This window comes from Rousettus aegyptiacus, unplaced genomic scaffold (assembly GCF_014176215.1).
Source record: "Rousettus aegyptiacus isolate mRouAeg1 unplaced genomic scaffold, mRouAeg1.p scaffold_m13_p_7, whole genome shotgun sequence".
Taxonomy (NCBI): domain Eukaryota; kingdom Metazoa; phylum Chordata; class Mammalia; order Chiroptera; family Pteropodidae; genus Rousettus; species Rousettus aegyptiacus.
In genome coordinates this window covers 33,894,374-33,916,911 of record NW_023416310.1, presented here as the reverse complement: position 1 = coordinate 33,916,911, position 22,538 = coordinate 33,894,374, and the positions used below count along the sequence as shown (strand labels likewise).

The 22,538-nt window shown below is 42.3% G+C and overlaps 1 protein-coding gene and 1 pseudogene across 4 annotated transcripts in view; both read right to left on the bottom strand.

The window, feature by feature from the left end:
* The window catches only part of SPTBN1 (spectrin beta, non-erythrocytic 1), a 180,130-nt gene that overhangs the window by 66,476 nt on the left and 91,116 nt on the right, over positions 1-22,538 (bottom strand). For all 4 annotated transcript variants that reach the window (XM_036224202.1, XM_036224203.1, XM_036224204.1 and 1 more), the window contains one exon: positions 289-440. In XM_036224202.1, the coding sequence (XP_036080095.1) occupies positions 289-440 (152 nt within the window). The remainder of the gene's footprint in view (positions 1-288; positions 441-22,538) is intronic.
* LOC118606308 lies at positions 7,471-7,589 on the bottom strand (annotated as a pseudogene).

Genomic DNA, 22,538 nt, shown 5'->3' with positions numbered 1-22,538 from the left:
GCCTAGACCTTCCATTACCAATACTGTGCCCTGTTTAATGGGGAACACCAGCCAAACATCTGACTGAAGGCAGTAAGCTCACAAATTACCAGAACATGGCCACTTGTTACAGGTTCGAGAATGTTACATGGGAGCTTTCCCCAATGTGCGCATCTCACTTATCGAGGTTCTCCTTTTTGAAAATATCAACCATTAATTGTAGAATTCAGCAGGAGGCAAGTCCACACTGGATTTTTCAAAAATATTTCCCACCAATGGTGTAAGATGCTAAATAGCATTCCCGCTTACCAGCCTCTCTCCAGAGAGGACCTCCAGCAGCTTGATGAGCATCCGTCCATCTCGAAGGTCAGTGTACAGGTCTGTGATCCGGCAGGACACTCTAGCAAGGTGGGAATTGACCCACTTGGTGAAGGTCTTCTTCTGCACAGCTTCACGCTCATCTGCAAGCAGAGGAGAGCTCACTTTACCACCAGTCACAGCATGGGCAGTGAGTGGCATCTATGTGCCAGCAATCACAGGATCCCAGAAAAAGGAAGAACAGCAAAGCCAAACTCTAATGAAACCTATACTTAGCTTCTCTTAAACACAATCAAGTCTTTGGGAATATAAAAATCATGTAAGTCCTTGAACACTTTGAGCCCTTAAACATGCCACCAGTGGAACATCCTTTGCTCTCATTCATGTCGCTTTCTCCCATCTCCACTGAAGAGGCAGCAGGGTACAGCAGATCACAGCCGGGGTCCTTTGCAGTCCTGCCCAGTAGTGTTAACATTTGACTGGTAAAGTTTCTAATATATGTTACAGCTACTGTTCCTCTACAAGGCGAGTGTAAGGGAAGCACACAACACATGGAAGGATGTGGGGCAGAAAAGCTCAGAAGACATTAAGAAACGCCTTCCCTGTACAAAGAACCAGGCATCACCTAATAAGATAAATTCACTCATGACCTTGATCTGCTATGACCCTTTAACCTGTTGAGTCATAAGCCCCGTCAACAACACAGAAAATGGCAGGCAACACAGCAGAGTACAAAGAGATCTGGCTGGGCATGGAGAGGGCAGGGCCTGGGCCCACGGTTTCGTCAAAAATGTGCTCAGACATCAGATTCAGCGTCCCCGTCTGTAAGGTGAGTGGACAGCTACATCGCCAAACTTCAACATTCACTGAAAAGGTAACTGCTAGGTTATGCTCTAATGTGTGGTAACTGCACATCTAAGTCATCCAGGAAACAGTATTGTTTTTCAAACCTCAGTGATCAAGTTCTGTCCAGTTCAAAGGATAAAAGTCTAGACATATAATCTCAGAACTGGCCCTTAACATTCCATACAAATAGGCTTCCAATCTTCTTGCCTCTGCCAAATGTTCAAAAAGACTTTCGGTGGGGATTTCCGGAACGTGCCCTGGATCCACCCACCTGTACTTCCTGACTCCTTTCGACAGTCACCTTTCTGATGTATAAAATTTTGCTCACTTTCCTCACTTAGGCTGAGAAAAAATTTAGAGTATTTAACCACTTATGGAAATTTAGTTACTTATGGTGTCCCACTGGGTTTTTTGGACCACCCAACTTTTTATTTTATTAGATTCAATGGACTATTTCCTCTAAGTGTAATAAGTAATGAAGCAAGTGTCGTGAAGTTTGTTGCATGTAAGCGTATGCAGGACATAGGAAAGAATGCTTTCGTTATGCTGAAAGTCAGTCCCATTTCATTACGTCTAATTCCACTGTGGTTTTCCCTTTTAAATAAGGAGCAGGTCTAGTTCTGTCAGCATGAATTTACACACAAAGTACTCAAGACCTACTCCTTCCAGTGCAAGCCCCAAACCCACCAAGATGTTTACACATTAATCTACAATAAAAGAAAGAGGATCCTACCAATATTTTATGTATTTCAACACCAGTGTGTGACAACTGAAAGGCCATCCTTGCTGACTGGGTGTGTTCCAGGTGGCCTGGGAGTACGGGGTTCCCAGGATGGCTAGAGGAGCATCCTGGGAAGGTGTGCCTGGAAGGCTTTGCTGAGGCCTCTATCCACCCACCACAGGGAGGGAGGGAGGGAGAGACAATGTGGTATAAGTCTTTACTGCTGCCAGCCTGGTAGGTGAGGCAGTTGGGGCCCTTGCCAAGACAGCGGCCACCTGCTGCAGCCAGCGGCTCCTCCCAGTCCAGCATGTCCCTAAAGGAACAGCCTGTTCAGAGGAAAAGAGGGCCTTTCCCCAGGAACAAAGGCCAACCAAAAACAAAAGATCAGAAAGGGCAGGACTGAGGGTAACAAGAAAAAGGCACTGAAGGGGACACTACAGACTGAAAAAGGAGCTGCACCAATAACATCATAATAGGTCACACAGAAAAGATCACATCCATTTTTAATCACACAATCATCCTGATGGATGGTGACTTTACAGTGACACAGGGAGCTGGTTTTTTGTTGTTGTTGCTGGTTTTTTCCCCCTAAGAGCAGAATACAAAGACAAATTAAGCTTCTCCTAAGTACAGTTCAGATGTATTTAGGGTCAAGTAATTTTATTTTTATAATTATCTTTTATGTGCTATACTGGAGTTGGAAATCTCTTTCATAAAGCCCTTGATGGGTATCTTAGGCTTTTTAATTAAAGGGTTTGGGGCTCAAAGTCACTACACCACACCCAGCCTATCAAGGGAACAAGATCAAAATGAAAACCTGCTTGGATTAAGCTATTTCTAAATAAACAAACACACAATGCGTTCCTCAGCCAACTGTCACTCCTTTGGGTGAATCTCGCATTACAGAACCACTCCAGGCTTCTTTCAGGTTGTGAATTAACAGGTTTCTTTACCAGGAGATTCCAAGGATTTGCTTCAAATGACAGCCAATGCACCCCCTACAGCACCTGTCCTAAAGAGTTACAGCCCTCCCCGTAAGGAGACACGTACAGAGGTCAGGAATGCAGCAGAGAGAACTGAGTGGAAATAAAACAGCCTGAGTGAGGATCTGTGCAGAGAGGGCTCCCCAGAGCTGCTGCAGTCCTCAGAAATGCCATTGGAAGGAAGAAAGGGGAGGAAAATATGTTAAAGAATTAAACAAAAGGCTTGTGCCTTCTTGCCCTCCCTCTCGTTCCCCTCCCTTCTCTAGTCTCCTCACACTTCAGGAGCAGGTTCCAGGTAGCATAAACATACTAGAAAAATCACACAGGGTCCAAGTTCCTCAGTCTCATACCACCACACTAGGAAAGGCGTGGAAGATTCCATCCAGGGACTGGACCAGAACCAACACCCTATGACACATGAAGGGCAGGAAACAGGCTCGGCCGGAGACACAGAGCTCGGCCAGCTTAGCGTGTCTTCTTACAATGGATCACTTGGTGGACAACAAACACTTCTTAGGCCAGAAGGAGGGAAAGGAAGGGAAAAAAAATCCACCCAGCGGCTGGGATGAGGATGAAGCTGCATGTCCTTGGGGACCCTGTCCTTTGTTCCACCCTTCCTGGGAAGGCACAATGACATCACCCTGCAATCCCAACCCAGCAAGGCCAGGGCAGATCAGGCCAGACGTCTGCCTGAGGAGCAGGAGGCCCTTGGCACCAACAGTGGAAGATGGTCCAGAGGAGTATTTCCAAGCTCAAGCTGCTGTCACTGTGCCTGAGCTGTGTGAGGAAGTGAAGGAGTAGCCAAGAGAAGAGAAACCATTTCTAGCTCTGCAAGTATGAGCAAAGCTGGTGATGTGAAAGGGAGCTCTAATAAGCTCCTTTATTGATTTTGTTATTTAGATCAGTAGTCCCCAACTGGGAGCGATTTTTCTCCCCAGGGGATATCTGGCAATGTCTGGAGTCGTTTTTGATTATCACCACTCAGGGGTAGGTGTTACCAGGCATAAGATAAGTAGAAGCTGGGGATACTGCCGAACCCCGTACAGTGCATAGGACAGCCTCCATCACAAAGGACTTTCCAGCCCCAGATGTCAGCAGTGCGCTTTGGGTGGAGACATTCTGGGCTTACACCAATAGGAAGTGACATTCACAGTGTCTAGGCCAGCATTCTGCTGAGAGGGACAGCTGAGTAGGGATGCTATTCATTCATTATTCTCTTTACCATGTCAGTCTTTTTGATCCAAATAGTTTGCATGTTGGCCGGTAGCAGCAGAAATTCCCTGCCCTCAGGCCCATCCATTCCACAAAGGGCTCAAGAAAGCAGCAGCAGGCAGAACCACAGGGGTGGGCTCCATCTGGGTTGGTGTGATTATGGACATTTCTGCCCCCCACACCATTTCCATTCTCCTTTTTTCCTTGTCAGGGTTTTGTACTGCTGTTAATGAAGCCAAATTCTGCCAGCATCTCTTCCCAAGCTGACACAACCGAGCCAGACGCTGGTGGCAGGTTCCTACCCAGTCCTGCCCAAAACTCGGTAGGTGGTGGCTCCAAAACTCAGGCACCTCTTAGGCCTGCTCCCTGTATCTCCCACCTGTGTCTGCCCCTCACGCCCCCCCACACAACTGTATTTATTCAGATGGACTCACCTAAAGGTTGCTCTAGAGTGAAATGGGAGGAGGTAAAATGCACATAAAAGTGCCTGGCTTGTTATAAGTGCTCATTAAATTAGTTCCTTCTCCTTTTCCCCAGCAAGGTACCACTCTCATCAGTGCAAACCACTTGAAAAATTTCTCAAGGATCATGGAATCGCATAACCTCAGGGAAGAACAAATCTTTAGAGTCATCTGGATCAACCTTCTTTCAAAAGCGGAAAAAAAAAAATCCCACCTGGGCCGGCTCCTTAAAAATACCAGGGAGGGGGGAAGCTACAATGTGTGGCAGGAAGCTGTTGAGTGGCAGAGTAAGAAAATGGCTTGTTCGTTCTCTTTTTAAATACAACAGTAATAGCATTTGCTGAGCACTCACTATGTCCAGGCGCGGATCTCCACCTAACTTCTCCGTGAGGCAGGAACCACTCACTCTCCAGGCAGACAGCTCCAAAGCCTGCTTCCCAATCACCAGGCAATTAATGCCTTTAGCACAACAATTTTCTTTAAAATCATGTTTCATCGATTATCTCACCATCCTAACCCAAGTCCTTATTTTGTCAAAGGGTCTGTACCAACACCGGGTAACTCCAATTACTGGGATGGCGTCCCCATAAAGACTGTGGCCGCAGAGGCTTGCTCCACCTTTGAAGCTACAGAAAATAGTCTCCTCACTCCTCCACATACAGGCAGGCCTTCAAGTGTAAGCACTGCTCATTGACCCCCCTTTGCAATGACTGTCACAGTGTGCTGGGCAGAGTGGAAGCAAAGATGCTACCTGAGGACACTACTTAGCAGACTGGGTATCAGCTATACCTGCCGATTCAAGTCAGGACTTGAGGCAGCTGCAGCACTAGCAGCAGTCCAGAGGTAGGAAAGTGGGAAACCTAGGGAAGAAAGGGCAAAAAGAACGAGTAGCTCTCCAAGGGAGGGAGCTCGGTGACGCAGTCTACGTGTCAATGCGTGGGAGTCAGGAAGGACCCCTAACACTCTCTCCAAACAACTTTCCCACAAACACGAATTCTACCAAAATATCCCTGGAACCGAGAACCTATGAACCAGAAGTGGTTCTAAGTGTGAATATTCAGCTACCTAAGTCTTTTAGCTCTAAAGGCTCAGAGATGAATTAGTCAACCACCTAGAAAAGGAGAACTACAGAGAAAACCCAACCTACATCTACATCAGCTTCTGATCCTTGGATGGAGTGAATTATAAGTGAAATTCTATTATGGTGTTCTTCCCTGAAAACAGACTTTTATAAGATGGCATGCCTGCAATACCACCATCACATGCGCCTGAACAGCAATTTATACTTCCTCAAAGCTCACGAGATCCGCATGGCAACGCTGTCAGGGAGGTGAACAAAAGCGTTCTCATCACCAAAGCCCAAAAAGCGCAGTGAGGTTAAGACGGATTAGGATGCATGGCTACATCTTGTCTTCCAAGCGTCGATATTCACTGTCTTTTGTTTCTGATAAATTACATGAAATTTTCAGCGGACGTCTTAGAGAAAGAGGATGAGATATTTAGAACAGAAAAACATAGTTACTTAATTTCAACCAAAGGACAGTGAATAGCCTCTCCCCATCATCATCCTCTTATAGAAGTACATAATCGACTTCCTCTCTTTTTAGGGAATAACGATTATCAATACAGATGACTTTATATATTTATTCACTCTGGAGAATTTGCTGTAACTGGAAAAGTGAACACTGTCTGCAGCATGAGTTAAGCTACAGGATAAAGAAATAGCGGACGGCACTGTGTTATGGAAATAATTGTACAGCATCTTTCTGCAACGCCCTCTGCACAGAGTGCTAAATAAACGCAATCATATTCACCATATGCCACAGTTCTGGCTGTGAAAAGGGGTGGAAGACAGGGACAAAGAAAGGTCTGAAGATATGAGACATCTCTTAATGGAAAATAAGGGAAATACAGAAACATTCATTATTCCCTTAAAGACTGAATTTATATCTCACTTATGAGAGCAAATCTTCTACTTTTCGAATAGTCTGAACATGCTGGTATAACCCAAGAATATGTTCTATCAGAATCTTCTTCAGTCGTGCTAAGATAAAAGCCTACCTTAAGTAAGAGCTGGCGATCGTGTGCAATTTTTCTTTGTATAGAGACATAGCTAAATTAGGTAAAGACTTGGGTTCACAGGAGAAAGAAAGTACAAGGATGTAAGCTGAGAAGAAAAGGAGACAATGAAGTAATCATCCCATGAAGACATCCCATGATTGGCTACTTAAATCAACAATACTGTTTGGCTGAGTAAGGACTAATCTGAGAGTATTCATAAGCTCCAATATTTATTAAATGCATACTGTATACAGAACTATGTCTAAGACAAGGTCTCTTGCCCTAAATGAACTAGAAGTCCTAGCTGGGGAAACAAACTGGAAAGTTAAAAAAATAATAAAAGATATCACAGAGTAGTACAAGATCAGTTGCCGAGAGAATGATTTCAACAGTATATTTTTGGGGGTTTGAAAGAAAAAATTCACTATAATGAGGATGGTTTCAGGCCCTACCCTTGAACAATTACTGAAGTCCCTCTTGCCTGTGCCTTTCCCATTTCTACCCATCTTAAGCATCACTACTATACTCAACTTCCCCATTTTCCAAAGTCATACCACGGTACCAAAACCTTCAGTGGCCTCCCGTCCATAAGACAGTCCAGATCTCCGGGCCTTGCCTTCGAGGGTCCCGAGCAGCCTTCCCTTAGAAACCTGCTTCCTCTGGGATATTCCCTAGCACACTACCTTTGTGTTCCAACCCAAGAGGTCTTATTCATAATTTCTCTCACCTTACACATTCTTTTTTATTCTTCACCTTTGCTTAACCATTCTCCTTACTTGGAAGGGACTTTCTCTTTTCTTACCCTTCCTTTAAAACCCAGGCCAAGATTAGCTTTTCTTATAAGTCTTCTTCATTTGATGGGATGTGGTCTCTCTCTCTCTCTTTTTAATGCCTATAGCACCCGGTCTTCCTAGGTGGTCTCCCATCCGAGTATTAACCAGCCCCGGCCCTGCTTAGCTCCCAAGATCAGATGGGATCAGGCATGTTCAGAGTGGCATGGCTGTGGACTTATCTTTTTATTATGTATCCTGTGTCCTATTCTCAGCAACTAGCTTGTGCCTGCCTCTAGGGCAAGGACCCAACTGTGTATCTGTCAGAGCCTGAGCATATGCCTGGCAGAGTGGGTGCACAATCAACACTCGTTGAATCAATCAGCAAAGCTTCAGTGTGCAACAAATATACTCTCAATAAAACTTGCTGCTGTTGGTTGTTATACTGAAATTTTGAGGAGGAAAGAAATTCCACATCACATAGGCCCTAAATAGTTAAATGTTATCAATATATAGCACTGAAAATCACAACTGAATTGTTTCTTGCAACTGTTCCTCGATGTCTGATAAATGATAAAATTGTAATTCTGTGGTTCTTTCACATTTAAAAAGGCCCAAAGGGAACCTACAAGTATGACAAAATTGTTTGTTTTGGTTTTGTTTGTTTCTGGGTAATTGCCACCACAAACCTGTACAGTAAGAGTGAAGCTGCAAAACACATGAAGTTGTAATTATAACATTATCTTTACATGACCCAAACAGGCACATGGTCACAAGACTTAATTTATACTAATTTTAACGATGTATCCATTAAAGCTCAGTTACTGAGTTGCTAAAAAAAAAAAAATTAAAAAAATAAAAACAAAAGAATATAGTAGGGTGGAGTCCCCACATATGTGCCATAGCTTGAAAAAATAAATAAATCATTTCCCATGAGCAACATGCAAAATACACAGAGCAGGAAACCGGAAACAGGCAACTGGCAGTATTGATAACGGAGAATCAAACTGTTATCTTCAGGCAGCTGAAAGGAAGGAAACTAATCTTTTGACTGAAAGCCTCCCTGTGACGGATTAGTCTGGAGGCTTTTAATTTATATTTGCTGATTTGTATATAAATAGAACTTGAGTTAAAATGTTTTTCCTAAGAGTTTAACCAATTTCATGGACAAAACGCATGTAAACCTCTGTTCTAAATGCACGCGGAGCAGCAAATATGCAATTCTCTGCTGATACTTCACAGTCTGATACGAAGACCACAGAAGTGTGAACTGTATATAACCTTGCATCTATGCTTCACATTAGCAGAGCGGGCCCTGCTTGCAGCTTACGGAAGGCCTTCTGAGCAACACGGTGCCTATTCTGCCAACATGGAAACCAAAGCTCTGCAGGGGGAACCTCTGAGATGACAACAATAAACTGAGACACTAAGCCAATTTCCAAGGGTCCCACGTGCCTGTTGTGGTTAACATTTCAAGGTGAGCCCCTTAAAGTCCTCATCTACAAAAAGCCAATACTGTGGAGGAGGCTGAGGTTATGGTGGGGATGAACTCAAAGCAAACAGGCAGAGTAACACCATTAACTCTTCCAAGATGAGAGCTAAAGCGAGAACTAGGGTGAATTAACAGTAGCATAAAACGCCAAATCCAAGAGGGAAAAGTGCCTTCAAAAAATACAAGCCTTATGAAGAAATCGTTCATGAAATTTGCCTGAAAAGGGGGGGCACACTTCAAAACTGCCTTCATATATACACAGGAAGCCATGTCATGAGTCTGCTAATCTGCCACTCTCCATCCCTAAGGGACCAGGCCAGCAGGAAACGGCCTGAAATGGCTGCCGGGGAGAATCGGTAAAACAGAGGATGAAGCACATCCTACTCTCTTCCTATGCACTGTAGATGCTGTGTTAGGATCTTCGCTAAATTGACCCTTGTTTATTACAAGCCATTAGTTCTAACTAGAAGAGGCAAAGGGTTCGGTGATCCACTTAAGGGCATGTGACTAAGCAAAGGCACATCCAAGATTAGAATTCACACCTGAACTCTGAAGAAACCCAAAGCTCCCACCCACTCACACTAACATCCCACATTGCCCAAGGAAAACAAGATGTTACCTCCCCAAAACGACTGGAAAAAAAATCATGGCCATCCATCTCAGGCTGGTTCCTTCGTAACTGAAAAGATCAGTTTAAAATAGACATCGGCAATCTCCAACCTGTAGCCTGTTTTCATACAGCCTGAGAGCTAGAATAGTTTTTTATTGGGGGAGGGGCAGGAGAGGGCAGCATCAGAGGAAGATGAAGAGCTATGAGAGATACCCTATGTGGCCACGAAGCCTCATATAGTTACTCGCTAGCCTTAAAAAAAAAAAAAAAAAAAAAGTGTCAACAATTCCTGGTTTTAAACATTTTTATTATGTCATTGGTCCCATATCCCATTTGTTAGGTTCTGTTTTCAAATCAAAATCAGCTTAGCAAATATGCACTGAGTGCTTGCTATGAATAAGGCACCATACTGGGGGGCCTTTTAAATTTCATTATTAAACATGCAGCCAGGTAGATGTACAGTAGCCACACGTTTGTTTGTTTGGTTTAGTTATATTACTAGGACTGCCCACATGTCAGGTCACTCAGAGCCCTCTCCTCTCTTTCCCCAGTGAAGGGCATTCATCTGGTTACCTGACAGGACAGTATTAAAAGTGCACTACCGGAGCTGTTGGGAAGGACAAGGCATTCCTGGAACTCAAGGCCACACCTTCATGTTCAAAGAATGAGGAAGATCTTGGTGGCTTGAGGCCACATCTCCCAATTTCTCACCGCCTCTCCTTGTACTCTCCTTGTAAGCGTTAGGTCCTCCCGTTCTTATTGTGAAGGACACTTTATCCTCCCCCAAATCCCTCCAGAAGCAGCCTAAAAAATATTAAGTCCAAGGCGGACTGAGGGTAACCTGTAATATCCCCCCAAAAATAAGGGAAAAAAAGGGTTGGAACTAAACAGATACCATATCCTTAATTATCAAATGTAAATGGGAGAATTAATACAGACTAACTAGGGCAGCATCTTTTAAAGGGGGACAACCATAACAGACACACTGGAGATAAGACTTTATAAAGGTAATTTAACTGCAATATATTGGGATTGTGTCTGTGTATTATTTTTCCTAAGCGACAACTAAGAAAGCAGTAAATATTATATTCTAAGTATATCATGTGGCAGACAAATTCACGAGTAAAGACAAAATCCTGTGCTTCGTTTTAAAGGGATATAGGTAGGTTTTAGTTATAGGAGGAGCCTTGGGATGAAGTAGAGGTGGTAAAAGAGAATTTAAATTTACGACGTTTGTTTTGTCATGTAATGCACAAAAACAAACAACGGTACTGTTCTGTGGACCATGTAGCTGGTCTAAACTAGCACATTAAAAATCAAATTGTGTGCACCCTAGCCCTTACTAGTGATATTTCTATCTTCTCTAGTTTTCTTGAATTCTTAGGGTCAACACTGCAGGGAGGAAAAAAACAGAACTCTCTTTCACACACTGGAGTCACATTGTTGTCAGGCCATTCAAGATACAGAAGGATACTTCTCAATGTTTTCAGAGAGGCTCTGCTGTCACAAGACAACTGCACCAATTCAGGCACTCGGAGCAGTTTCTGACAGCTCTCCCATGAAATGGGGACGTCCAAATTAGCTGTAGTTATTGAGCCGAAAAAGCTAAGATCCGAGGGACTCTTTTTTAACCCACAGACACACACAGACAAGGAGGAATGAAGACCTGACTGTCACCATAAAGCTGCCTGCTTTTCATGGATAGTACAGCATTTACTAAAATCATCACTTCCTGAATGAATTCCCCTGTAGGATAAGGCATCGTGGAAGTCCTCCAAATAGAGTGACACATGTAAATTTAAACCACAAAGGACAGCATTTTGGAACAAGGATACCCATAGTGATGATAAGCTATCACTTGGAACTACAGAATTATGACAAAGTTCTACTTAATGAGAAGTTATACTTAAAAACAAATGAAACAAAAGAATTTATCTGGCTTCTGTCCTAAAAAAAAAAAAAATTACCAATCAGTCGTCTAAAACCCTTCTGGCCAATGACCATGACTCACTATAAAAACTATCATGGTTGAAATGACAGATTGATAAATTAAATAAGACCATCTCAACTTCAACAGCAAAACTCCAAAACTACAGTTGTATATGTAAACTTAAGCCTTCATGTGTGTTTGGGAGGAAGGTGTCCAAACTGTACTTGGATTTCAGAAATAATGGTTGTGACAAAATTCAAAAACAAAATGCATAGTATTATAAAGATGAAAAGCTCTCTGAACGGAACTAAGGAATTTTACAGCTCAGCATTATTTTCTAAATGATATCCCAGTTCATCAAACCAAAATTCCACTTCTCATTAAGTGGAAAGTAATACTAGATGATAAGCTCTGACCCAATCCTCAGTTATGTATTTAACTTAGCCAACCGTTTCACTGCCTGCAACAGCTAATGTTATACACACAAGCACCCCGCATTCAGCCATACAGGCCTAACATTTTTTATTTTTTATTTTTTTATTTTTTCATCTCAGGGCAATCAACAAATGAGCAATCATGTACTGAATAAGTAAGTATGAAGGCACTGTAAAGGGCACCTAAAAGCATTAAGAGTTTTCTCCTTAAAAAATTAGCGAGCAATTTTCAATTCCTTGAGAATTCAGAGCACTAGATAAATGATACCCATATTCAACTACCATTTAGCTATTTTAAGCCATCTTTAACTGAAAAAGAGAAAGTTACCACTCACAAGGTCAAATATTGAAAAACAATTCTGCTAACTTCCGTTGTGGCTTTCCTCAACCTCACCCATACAATAAATGGTTACACAAGATTTCTTAGCCAAATAGTGCAGAGTTTTGGCGGGCAGCACACTGTACACATTGCCTTGTTTTAATAAGAGAGGGCAGAAAAACTGAAAGAGGAAATAAACTCAGATTCAACCCCTATGATAACCCAGTAGACAGGTGTGGTGCCACCAAAGGATCATTCACACTGATCAAATGTGGGCAGGACCGTTAACAGTTTATACTAGTTTTTTTTTTTTTAATCAAAACTTATTTTTTATTAATAAAAACACTAACCATAGCTTTAAGTGCAGCTTCATAGAAGATAATGCACAAGGTGTCACCGAGGTCATAATGAATCCTCTTAACTTACAACTAACTAGTCATCTACTTTAATTTTTTTCAAGTGAAAAAAAAAAGGCAACAAAAGTGGGACATAAAGAAGATCAGATTTTCTGTTCTTTTTGTTTTGGAAACAAACTAGTGTTGCCTAACTTACATGCAAATCTCTTCCCACGAAATAGAAGGCAGATCTTTATAACAGAGTGTGCACCCTCACGCAGGCCCCTACCCCATTTCCCTCCTATCTCTAACAAGCTAGGTTTCATCTCCCACTCTACAAAGTAAGGTGCTTACAACAGGTATGGAAACCTGGCTGTTTGTAGTTTATGGGGGAGCACAGAGAGAGTAAACTAACCCTGGCACAGGAGGAGTATTACTGGTAGTTGCCTAGATGCGACCTGGGAAGCCTACCGATATAGCTGATTTGTTCTGCAGGGGATTTTACTGCTTCATGTAAACCTTGGTTGTTTCTCCTCCTAAGCCTCTATAAAGATGATAATCTTGGAAATGAGTGGGAAGGACTGGAGGCTCCTGGAGGTTCTGCTGAGGTGACCAAAGTTCCTCTTTCAGGGCTAATGAAAGAAAGTGCAAATAAACTATTTCTTGGACTCAAAAAACAAATCCTTACTGAAGACATGGAGAAATGGGCACACTCATATGTGGTTGCTGGGAGGGTAAGTGGGCAATATCAACATTTTAAATATGCATTTCCTCCACTACCAATCACACCTGTAGACATTTACTTTCTAGGAATACCTGTGGCAAGCATGCAAAGACATGCAGGATAGACTGCAGATTTTTTAAATAACAGTAAAAAAAAAAAGGATAGTAACAGCAAAACAGAAAACAACAGAAACAACTAAATATATACAAACAGGCTAATAAAATATAATGCATCCATATAAAAGAAGTGTGTGCATTAAAAATAAGGGAAATCTGCAGTACACAGGCTTAGGAAGGTGGCCATGAATGAACAGTCACTGACAGAATGGGGAGTGTGTGTGGGTGTGTGTGTGTGTGTTTAAATATAAGTAACTACATAAAAAGGTGTGAAAAGACATTTTCCAAACTATTAACTGTAATCATCTCAAGTGAGAAACTAAAGACAGAAGATATGTCTGCTTCTGTATTTCTGCACTGTTTTTGGATTATTTTAAAAAAATAAACATGTACCATTTTTGAAATATTTACAGGGCATTTCCATTTGAAGAGAAAACTGACACAATTCATTTTTACTTGGTGAGAGAACTGAAGTTTACCAACTGAGCACTCAACTGGAAGAGAAAGAATTCTCCCAGGGCACCACATAAGTTCGTATGTGAAACGCTATCTTCAATGAGTACTCTTAAGTAAAATTCCCCAGTTTTTCTTCTGGGGAATACTAAATAGCTATTTAATTTTATACTATTTAACTTAATACAACATTTATAAACAAAATACAGTAATCAAATATTAGTACTTCTTTTTAATAGATGGGACACTGAGGATATTAATAGAAAAATAAGTGCCATTCACTGAAGGAACACTGAGGTCTACAGGATGGTACAGGAGGTTTTCAAACCAGCTTCCCAGCAAGGGATGCCAAAGAAACAAGTCAGAAACCTGGAGGTCAGGCTCCACGTATCTTCTTGCTGGCACTTTGGTCAGAAGCGCTCCAGTTTTATACCCTTTATTTTCTTGGGTCCCACCTCAGATTTCATCAACAGGAAAAACAAATTCCAGTGTTTGTAAATTGTTTGACTAAGCAATCGGAAGTCAGACTAGATGCTGGAGGGATTTCCAATTTAATGACGCTCCAGCCTCATCCACAGGTAATTATATCGCAGGGTGACAAGAGATCAGAGGTGAGTCAAGGGGTCAAAGCTTCAGAGCTGAGATCTGAGTCCAGATGACATCACCGATCTGCACTGCAGCAGGGATAAGATCAGAGGCCAACGGCATTCGTTGATCTATCGTTGATCTACTCATGCTTCAGCCACAAAAGTGAGAAACTCCATGGACACGGGCCTAAACGATTAGGGAATTTAATCGTCATCTCCCACATCCATCCCGATACTTAGGTTTACTGCTTACTGTAAGGGGTAGGCACTCTTCCAAGCACTTCACCAAACTCATTTAATTCTCGAAACCACTGCGTGAAGTAGGTACTCTTATCATCAAATGTATATTTTTCATAAGAACTAAGGCTCAGAGAGGTTCTGTGACTTGCCCAGAGTCACAAATCAAGTAGAGTCCCAGGAGTTTAAACCAAAGTGCACCTCCATAGCCCCAACTGCTCTAAACAGAATTCCGTACTAACTATGCTGCAACTGAGATGAAAGCAGGTTCAAAAGCCTGAATGCTGAATACAAATTTTCCCCACCTAAAGGGAGCACACAGGACGAATCTCTTAGGGTAACCTTAATTCCTGACAATTCTAACACCAGGAGTTTTATTTCCATATAGGTCCTCATCAGAAAGAATCCTCTATATTTTCGATTATTCTTCCAACTTCATGAATCTCTCCAAGTCCCATCAGAGAAGTATGGTCCCATCCCTTGCCTGACACCTGGGAGGGGTGTAATTCACCCTGCACCATCAAGGAGTCCTTGCTTTCAGTTACCACCAAACTGCCACATTCAAAGATCAACACATTCCCTTTCCTTTCAAAGGTCACCTTTAACCACAGCCTGGAGACATCCATTCTATCCCACCCCCACTCCCATTAAAATTCCTCCTTTGGAAAAAAAAAAAAAAATTCCTCCTTTGGAACCTGCCGAGTTAAGAAAACTAGCTTTGTAACTATTTTGCTATCATGTAAGTTGAGAAACAGATGGGATAATTTAAGATTGCATGCAAAAAAAAAAAAAAAAAGGCAGCAATAGCTACTGAAGTTTTTGAACAAGCTGAGGTTAAACACAACCAGACTTCCAGGTATGTTTTTCCTTTACCTGGTTTTCCAGAGCGATTCTATTCTTGACCTGATACAGGTATCTCATGCACCAAACCACAAAGCAGCACCATCTGCAGTCGAGGGAGAGTGAAATGCCCGCTATGTGGCAGAGGGTAAGGTCCTCTCATTCAGATTTGGAAGGAAGCAGAGCAATTAATTAATCAAAAGTATAGCCTGGGGTAATTAGTAGCAGCAACAAAAATGTTTAGTTCAGTTTCCTCTTTTTATCTTGCTGCAGTTCCTATAGGCAGATGCTCAGGATTAATGAAGTTTAATGAGACCTACAGCAGCTGGCTAATTAGTCAGTAAGGAGGAAGCACAGTATTAACAAGGGAAAGGGGGTTTTGCTCTTGTCATGAGCTCAGGCCTTAGACTTTTTTGTTAATTGTGGGGGGATATACCCCCAGGAAAATCCCGGAAGTGCCTCAAAATGGGCCCATGAAGAATAAAGGGTTTTAAAAAGAGGAAAAGAAACCAAAACGTGACTGTTAGGCTTCCCCAGGGTTGTCTCGCCAGCCAAGAAGGAGTAACCTTGAGAGCCCAGAAGCTGTGGCAGCTCTGTGCCAGCTGTGATTCCCTGGAAAGCAAGACCAAATTCTGTCAACACCAAAGGATGCAGGACAGTCACCATCTGGTGTCTCACTGAAGCCTTTATTGAGAATTCTCAATTCAGAGCATCCCTTCCTCTCCAATACCAAGAATAGGAAAGGTTTTAATCATGAAGACACTTAATGACTATGATAACTTCTTTGCTCTCCATCCTACATTAGTTTTTTATCATTAAATTTGTTATGTGTTCATCTCATCTTGGCTACCTCTAGGGCTGGTACTTTTTGGAAGTACATTATAGAAATCCAACTCCTTTTGGAATTAACTATTTACTGGCAAGAAGCTATGAGGGAAGGAAGTTTTTTCTTTGTTAGAAGAGTGACGATCTGACAATACTACGGTTACAATCTCCCCACCCTCTCCCACACACACACACAAGAAAGCAGATGATGGCAACACTATTGATCTTCCCAATCCACAAGGCCTGTGCTTCAAACTGCTTTCCCAATCACGTGGGTGAATCTGCCCTTTATGTGATGCGGTCAAGAAATCGGCTGCAAAGAGCCAGTGCAGGTATTAAAAACAAAAAATGCTCCACAAAAGTGGGCCCAAAGCATCTGAATGTTGCTGGTTTCCCAAAAGTTTCCGATGTTTTTAGTCCGCATACAGGCATACCTCTCATTTTATCGTACTTCACTTTATTGGGCCTCATTGACGTTGTGCATTTTACAAATTGAAGATAAGACCCTCCGTCAGCAAAAGGAGCATGACTCACTTTATTATGACACTTGCTTTACTGCGGTGGTCTGCAACCCAACACGCACTATCTCCAAGGTGTGCCTATACAGCTCTGCCTTTAACCCCTACTACCCAGCATATCTGAAAAAAAGAAAATCTACTCCTTACCCCAGCCTAACCTTCACCTTCATAGAGGGTTTTACTTCACAGAAAAATAGCCCTGTAGCCATCACTGTCATGAAGAGGATATTCTGGGGTTCCATCTGACCATTTGGAAGCTTGGATTTTTTTCTGTATTAGCTTCCTTCCGCACAGGGGCCAGAGGCTGTCAGAACCATCCTGGAAACCGCTTTCATACATGACTTCAATGTAAATATATTCCCCTGTTAATTATTTACACAAGGAAGGTCATGTGGGTTTGTCCGAGCCACAGCAGAAAGCAGGTCTCATCAGCAGCTTATACCCCGGGAAAGAAAAAAAAACATCAGAGTTCAGCAGAGAGATTTGGGTTTATAACCTGCTTCCAAAGTAAATACCGTTAACTGCTGTAGGTTATTTGCTTTCACAGTTTTTAGGATCTGTCACTTTGTACTTTCCTGCAAGACCTGATGAACAATATTTTTAGTCTTAATGCGTTGGCTAGATCCGGTTCCTATAGTCTCATCAATTCCATAAGACTTACATGATACCTAAACCTAAAGGTCGATAGTCAGCAGTTGAGATTCACAAAGGTGCTTTTCAACACTTCACACTATAGACGCACCTTCCCGACTCAAAGGCAGGACCAAACAGCAAGTTTTGACTGCCCAATCTTCAGCCACATGCTCCAGCTAAGTGAGGATCTGGTTTTAAGTTCTAATATTAAGACATTCAGATTTTCCTTACTGTCCTGTTTCTATTATAAAGAGATGAAGCACCCCCTCGCTGGGTGCTGTGGTCCCTATATGTAAATGTAAACGATAAGGAGTTTAGGTGTTTTCAGAAATGCTTGGTTTGTGATACATGGCTTACCCATATAATATCCACATACTGGCTATTAGCTCCACAGAATCAACCTCAAAAGATGGCAGTTCATAATCTGGTACTGTATTCTCCCTCTTTGGGTCACACTCTTACACTTGAGGGGTACTATAAGGTGAAGGTAAACTATTATAATTCATTCTGGCTACATGCTTGTCATAGCTCCTTCTACGTTTTAAGTATATCGCATTTCAAAGAAAAGGTAATAGAGATCACTTGAACTATATAAATCAATAACATAAGCTTTATTCTCAAAAGCAATCAAAATGACAGTTTGCAAAACGCACACTCGTACAAGAGAGTTTGTCTCCAGCACCCTCAAAAGAAATTTTTTTTAGGGGAAAAAGGACATGCAGCAGTGACATGGCACCTTTCAGTCAAGCAATGTCAAGCCCTAAGAAAGATACTCACATTTTTCTGGATAGAGAGGCCAAAGAGAACAACACCAACAACAGAGTTCACCAACATAGCAATCCTATGATGAGTCTTGTGATTCCAGACTCTCCAGGCAGCAGAATTATCATCTCTCACACACACACACACACACACAAATGATCATCAGGAGACATTAACCAAGGCCAAATTAAATCATTTCTGGAACGAGGTAGAGTACAAACAATAAATATAAATTACTCGCTTCTCCCTATGCCAAACTTACAACACAATGGATGGCAAACAAAACCAAGTTTGTGGCTTTAGGGTATGACAATTAAGGTGCCCCCTCTTAAACATTATTTTTATATCTGCTATGGGGAAATTCAAACAGCGGCCTGAAAACAAAATGAAAAGAGCAGCTGGAAGTCTTCGCTCACGCTTGGCAGCAGTGGTGGAACCAGAAATAGGGATTATCTACTTTATTCACACACGGACATCATCTAACATGAGGCAACTCGGCCTAAACGCACTAACAAATGCTCCAGCAGCTGAAAATGTTTAAAGTCAAGAAAAGTCAGCAAACTCCAAGAATCTGAATTTAAAACATGGGTTTTGGCCCAATTCCATGTTCCTAGGTAATGTCGTCACTGCTGAAAATTGCTCCAGGGTTACCTTGTGTGTATGTAGCCTATGTCCTTCCTGGGAGTGAACATCATTCCTTTAACTCCAAAATTCTACATCAGTACTAGTACCTTCATTCCAGGTTCTCCAAGTTCCTTTACAAATAATTCTGTTTACTGGCAAAACACCAGGCAAAAATGAAAAGAAAAAGCACCACTACCAAAACCAAAAACATCTAAAACAATGACAACTCAATAATGCTAGGACAGAGATGGTGAGTTTGTGATATGGTGACAAGCAGCTTGTACCACTGGGTGGGTGGCAGGGGGAGGGGGGAGAGTCTGCACTGTCAATTGAGTCTCTCTTATTCTGCCAGAATCACCAAAGCAGTCTACCACCAAAAAGAACAGAGTCCTCCAAGACTAGGCAAAGCTTGAATTTTATACTGTATTTACCATGCCGCCCTTCACCACCACCACCAATTAAGAGTGAAAGTCTCACAGATTCTTTATGATTGGAATAGGAACAGGAATTTCTACTTCCCAGTAATTGCTCTCACCAAATCCGGGTTGCCAAGTCCTAACAAAATGCTAATCAGAGATTTACAAAAGCACAGGTCTCAAGCATCACAGGGGGGAAATGCTGTTAAGGCAACCCAGCAAAGTGGTTAAGGGTTCAGAGAACCCAGAAACAGACTGCTGGGTTGGCACCCCTACTCCCCCGCTTACTAGCTCCGTGTCCCTGGGCAAAGCGTTCTTTGTTATCAGTTTCCTCACCTCCAAAATAGAGAACATTCTTATCTCACAGGGATGCTATGAGAAGCATATGAATCAATACATGCAAAGTACTTACGACAGTGCTTGCAAGTATCAAGAAGCCTTAGCTGTACTGCTATTACCATCAGGCACCACTCCTGGGACCCACTTTCCTTCTCTGTGCATGAGGCTATTATATTTTGCCTTTGCTTTTGCTTTCGCTTTCCCTCTCCTCAGTAGTCTGTAGTTCTTCGCCAAGAATGATTCTGTGAGCCCAGAGAACACACATGCTTACTTTTTTTTTTTTTTTTTTTTTTTTTTAGCAGTGGGCATCTACCCAGCAGCACCCTGGAGAAGCATTTAGTAAAATGAAAGTTACCACTGGTTATTTATTGGTACTACTAGTAATATGCACCATTTATTTATTTGCAGGGATCTTCAAATCTCTATCAGATGAGAGCAATGCATCAGGTGAGAGAAATGAAAGGCAAGTCACTTGCGCAAGGTCATTTCACCAACATCAGCTGCTAAGCACCTGATTCCCTGGTACCTGTGCCAACATGAGCTGGATGTTAGCTAATAAAAAAGGGTACAAATCTCAACTAAAACCAAGCATTAATAATCAAAATGGATGGAAAAACTACACATTGCATCCTAAGCAGATGACTATCCATCCCCTCAACATTCCTCACTAGTTTCGCGGCTCCCTCTGGTCATATCCCATCCCCACCCCAAACACCCGCCACCTCATTAACTAATCCTAGTCATACTTAAAGTTGTGGCTCAAATGTCAGAGCCAAAATGTCCCTCTCACATCCTACAATGGAGGGATACTATTTGCATGTCTTAGAACACCTACCACTTTCTACCCAGTATTCCCTTTTAGAATGTGATTTGAGGCAGTGGCTGTTTCTTACATACTTGTAGTCCTAATGTGCTTAACAATGTAACTTGCTCACCATGACATTCACTTGCTGGATGGATACCACGACTCCTTCAGTGATCTCAGAGGTATAAATATGTTCTAAAACCTTATACTGCCTTTACCTATAGCACTTATTCTTCATTACTTAGGAGGCACATGCTACTACTCTATGCCAACAACCAGTCTGTATCAGTGCATCAACTAGAGCAGGAGTCCCCAGCCCCAGTAGTGGTCCGTGGCCTGTTAGAAACCAGGTTGCACAGGAGGTGAGCGGCGGGCAAGTGAGGGAACCTTCATCAATCTGTATTTACAGCAGCTCCCCAGCACTAGCATCACCACCTCAGCTCCACTTCAGATTATCAGGCATTAGATTCTCATAGGAGCACCAGTCCCTGGTGCCAAAAAGGTTGGGGACTGTTGAACTAGAGCACATGATAAGCAACTGGTTTCCAGGTTTTGCCAGCTGAGTTTTGATAACAAGTTCTAGATAACAATACTTCTATCACCAAAGTAATGATACTGAAGCAACAGGTAGAGCTAACAAGCTGTCTTCCTGGGCATAGGTACACCTCCCAATCGATGTCCTAGCTTTAAGTAATTAATTGAGCCAATCAGCAGCAGAAAGGAGACAGCAGGAATAAAACACTGACCACCACCAATACCCACCTTTCCCTCTAACTCTGCTGCTATAATCTTAAACTAAACCAGGTACTTCTGGAAGCTAGCTGCTGCATGCACCCACCCAAACATGTTCCTTTTGTGTTACAGGTTAATTCCCTCAGGACAAAGGACGAAAGACAAGATTTTCATGACTGCCTAAGCAAAGGCATGTTGGGACCCAGCTTTCCAAATAATGGAAACACATTTTCCCTCTCCTTTTAGGTCAGAGGTTTGTGGACAAATGCAAATCAGTCTCTGATACCTTGAAGCTGAGCCATCATCACAACCAATCTAGAGACCACTGAGTCACTACCATTTCTGCATCACGAGATCTCTGGCTGCAGGAATTTCATTACTAACAACTTAAAATCCAGAGCCCACACAGTACTAGCAGTGGGTTTAACGATGCACATGTCCATAGCTATGCTGAAAAGGATCCTGATGCACCAAGGCTCAATATCACTTGAATGTAGACTATATCCTGGCTCAACATCCACTCCCCTTCCCGATATCCTAACTGCATTTACCAAACACTACCCACATGTGGGTGAATGTTAGCTCTGTCCTTCAAGATATGCAGACACATTACCAATCCCAGCAATGTTTTGCCCCTTGCAATACCAATGATAAGGAAATTAACAGACCTGTATTGTTTTTAATGGAATGATTTACTCACGATAGCAATAATTTTATCAGAAAGTGATATCTGAGAAAACTGATAAGTGAGCCTTCCATTTTTAAGGTGTGTAATTCGATTTTGCTTCTAGGTTAAGCGTGACACTTTTAAAACACTTGTGAATTTAGCTGAATCCCTAATAAGAATGATTAAATACACACCTCAACAAAATTTAAAATGAAATTAAAATCAATACAGTTTACCCATGTGCTGATAGACCTGTACACTAGGCCTTGGTATCTGTCTCCACCTATACAGAAAAGCATATACTTTAAGTTCAAGGAGATGTTGAAAACGGCCCCCTCTTTCTGCAGAATTTCACAGAGTCACCCGTTCTGTCACTTGCTGACTAAGCCACCTCATTTCACCTTTCCGATCCTCACATGTTCCTCCATCCACAAAACAAGTATGACACCACCTACCTCACAGGGCTACTGAAAGGGTAAATAATATGTACATGAAGGCACCTGGTTCAAACGGGCCTCGTGCCAGGATGCCCACAAAAAATTTTTAAGTCACATTTGGTGCAGGAGAAAAGCTAGTGGTTGACCGTTTACATCACAGGAGTCAGCGGACTCCTGAGCAATGTGGTAAAAAGGGCGTGACCTCTGATTCCAAACCAGACTGCACTGAGCAGGCCCTCATGGCACCCCCACATTTGTGACACAAGCATGGCCCATCCTGAACACAGGGAGAGCACAAATGACTCTATCACAGCAGATTATCAACAACCAATGGGCTTTCTGACCCTGGAGG